The sequence below is a fragment of the Hyalella azteca genome, unplaced genomic scaffold (genome assembly GCF_000764305.2).
Source record: "Hyalella azteca isolate HAZT.00-mixed unplaced genomic scaffold, Hazt_2.0.2 contig5174, whole genome shotgun sequence".
Taxonomy (NCBI): Eukaryota; Metazoa; Arthropoda; class Malacostraca; order Amphipoda; family Hyalellidae; genus Hyalella; species Hyalella azteca.
This window is the reverse complement of record NW_025935373.1, coordinates 14,957-18,142: the sequence shown is the minus strand read 5'-3', so window position 1 is coordinate 18,142 and position 3,186 is coordinate 14,957. Positions and strand designations below refer to the sequence as shown.

At 39.0% G+C, this 3,186-nt stretch overlaps 1 protein-coding gene across 1 annotated transcript in view; it reads left to right on the top strand.

The window, feature by feature from the left end:
* The window catches only part of LOC108671669 (cell division control protein 42 homolog), a 6,555-nt gene extending 3,671 nt beyond the window's left edge, over positions 1-2,884 (top strand). Inside the window, exon 4 of the mRNA XM_018159239.2 lies at positions 506-2,884. Coding sequence (XP_018014728.1) covers positions 506-702 — 197 coding nt within the window. The 3' untranslated portion in view covers positions 703-2,884. The remainder of the gene's footprint in view (positions 1-505) is intronic.
* Positions 2,885-3,186: the final 302 nt, after the last annotated feature.

Below are 3,186 nucleotides of genomic sequence, written 5' to 3'. Positions count from 1 at the left end.
TCTCGTTCACCCCCCCCCCCCGCTGCCCTCGCGCCAAACAGGAGGCCCCCACCTCTGCTACCATCTTACAAGCATCCATACTTAGCGTTGTTCTCACGACCACGAGTAGACAACAGTGACCGTATTGCTGTGTATGTAGTAATGGTGGACACGGCAGCAGTTTAAAAGAGTAATACTAGGAAACTAATAGTAAGAGTAATAAAAATATTGCGAAATTTACAGATATATAGGTACACATTTTTGCATTCCTAAATATCTAATGTATATATTTTTATTTTAGCAGTTTGAATTAATAGGTGCATTATTAATTTATTTCTTTATACATCTTATTTCATACTTGCTATCTTGAGTTACAGAATCCTATCATAATTTATCCTGCAATATTCTTAGTGTTATTCAATTTTTTTTTTTTTGTTTTTTGCCATTCAGACTCAGCTACAGTATTACACATTTTATCAGACAATTTACTACCTATAAGTTTTCTACAAGTTTTTGTGTTCGGCAGGCACCAAGAAGGACTGCCGTGGAACTGACGGTCTAAGTCCTAAACTGGGCGAGAATTTGTGTCGCAAGAAAGGCCTGCTGCAGTACCTGGAGTGTTCCGCACGCACCCAGGAAGGCCTCAAAGAAGTGTTCGAAGCGGCGGCTCTTGCCGCTGCCGGCGAGTTCAAAAAGAGCTCAAAAACTTGCAGTATTTTGTAGTCTTTATTAATCATTACCATGGCAGTATTTGCTTGCTTCGGTGGAGTTTCATGTAACAGTAATTTTTTATGGTATCTGCGGAAGATTTACTATTGGTTGGTATTCTTAATTGGCACTTGTTCTTGACATCGAAGCGTGATCTTAGGAGTGACTGTTGCCTCTCTGTGGCAAGCAAACGGTGATGCAATTTTGGGTTTTGGCATCGCCGCAACCGTTGATGTGGAGTCGCGCTGTTGTAGTTGTTCTTTCGTCGGTTATGAAACGGATGGCTACTGGGGCTTTTTTTGCAATTGTGACTTAGTTGCAGCCTATCGGACCTTGGAACTGAAAAATTTATTGGTATGTTTCTCTCTAAACATCCAAGTCCAAACTGCATAAAGACGACTTTTCGAAGTCTTATTGCTATGTCAACGTCTCATGCAAACTATAGCTGGCCCTACTGCTAGTTTTGGAAATACTTATTCTCAGTCGGTATGTCGTTACTGTTGTAATTGCGCACTTAGTTCCACAGCAGCGTCAACACAAGTCTGGCAGAGGCGCTATCTGCACTCGCGCTTACCAAGTGTGTGTGACTGTTTCAAATTGTGGAACCATAGTGCCCTGGTCGCTTGCGAGAGCTTGCCAGCTAGGCATTGACCTTCAATGCTGAATTCTAATATTTTTGAGAGAAATTTGCTTAGATTAGGATTAACTTGCAGTGTGATTTAACCTCAATTCCTCGAAAATAACACACATGCTTACTTCATAATTGCCCGTGATTGTTGTTCCCAGTTGTAGTCTTCCTATCTGGCTGTGCTGCGACTGCTATGTACCATAAATATAAAAATATTTATAGTTGTAACATGTATGCACCTCATGTACAGATCTTGTTGTGATCATAAAAGATATATTGAAGTCAAGCATCGCTGATTTCTACTTTCTTTAACTGGGCTGTGTTTTGAAACCAGTTTCTGGACAGAAATCGTGAATCCCTTCAGAAATGTATACTTGATTTGATGCGTAGATTTCCAAATGCAGACTTCTGCAATTTTACTTAAACTTCCACTAAATGTCAAGTGGATGAGAAACGAACTCAATATCTCAATATCTTTGAGTTGTGTAAACAAGAAATCGGTGCCTTCTATCGTGGCTTTCTGTGAAGATGAGCATTTATTAGTGTACATATTTGAAAACCGTTTTATATAATGAGGTAGCATGAATATATGCTCGGTACCACGCGGACCATCTTTACTGTGTACGAATGTTTAAACGGAATTCTCTATAATAAGTGTTTGTCGACTGCCGGTGTCTTAGTATTTTAGTGAATAGTCTCCTCGTCTTGTACTGCTCGTTATGTTTTTCATGTATGATAACTGCGTCAACGATCGTATCATCAAATCACGAGTTGTGATTTATGTACATGTCGAGCAGAAATCGCGGAATTGCCGATTCCATGGAATCTGGTGCCAGTTTGCCGAATTTGTAGAATCAGCATTTCGTTGCTGATTCAGAAAACCGGAAGTTAGAGTTCGAGAGATTTCCGGTGTCGATTTTAGAGCCGGTGTCGAGATTTCCAACAAACTTCACTTTAAGCCCTTTAAGTAAAACTAAGAAAGTCGAAAATATTTACTAATGTAAGAAAGTCAAAAAATATTCAAAATTAACATGTTTAACATTTAAAACAAATTATCTTCAACTCTCGTACTTCACTTTCCACCGTAGGATTACAAAACTAAAATTTGAAGCGTGTGTCACTTGACATGGAACAAGACTAGCGAAACTAGGCAACTGACGACAGCAGTCTCAGCGTCTGCTCATGTTGGGGAGTCTAATATGGGTGGGGACATTTTACATATCTAGCAACAAATTTTGCGCAGCGAAGTGAATGAAATTAATAAAAACCTTGATGATACGTAATAATGAAATAAAAACCGTAAATCATGGACTAAGTTTTATCATCGATGTCGTTTGAACCACCGAATAAAATTAGTATTAATTTGTTCCAAAAGTTGTGAGGTGACATGATATTTACGCCGAGAAGAGTCATGCCCAGCACCCACAACGTCGTCCATTGAATAAAACAATCTTAATAAACAGACGAATAAAAGAATAAGGTGAACCGCACTAAAACATCACGTCGACATAGAATATCCAAATTTTGAAGACCTGGGCCTATACTTTCAAAAAAAGTTAAGAGATCGTAAGTTCATCAGCCAATCATTGACGGCAGTTCAAGCAAAATCCACCAATCATAGACAAGAAAATAGAGCGTAAGTACTTACGTTCACTTAGCGAGTTTTGAGAGTATAGGCCCTGGTGTGTATAACCTAAGGTACATTAAATAATGCCAGTCATCTGGAAAGGCACTGCCATCACCGTATCAAGCAGCGCCATCCCAACATCACATTCCTGAATATTTAATAAAAACTTGTGGGTCCTGAATACAAAACCGAACGTTCATCAGTTGTTGGTTCTGCCAGTTAACAGCTTATATATTAATTATTT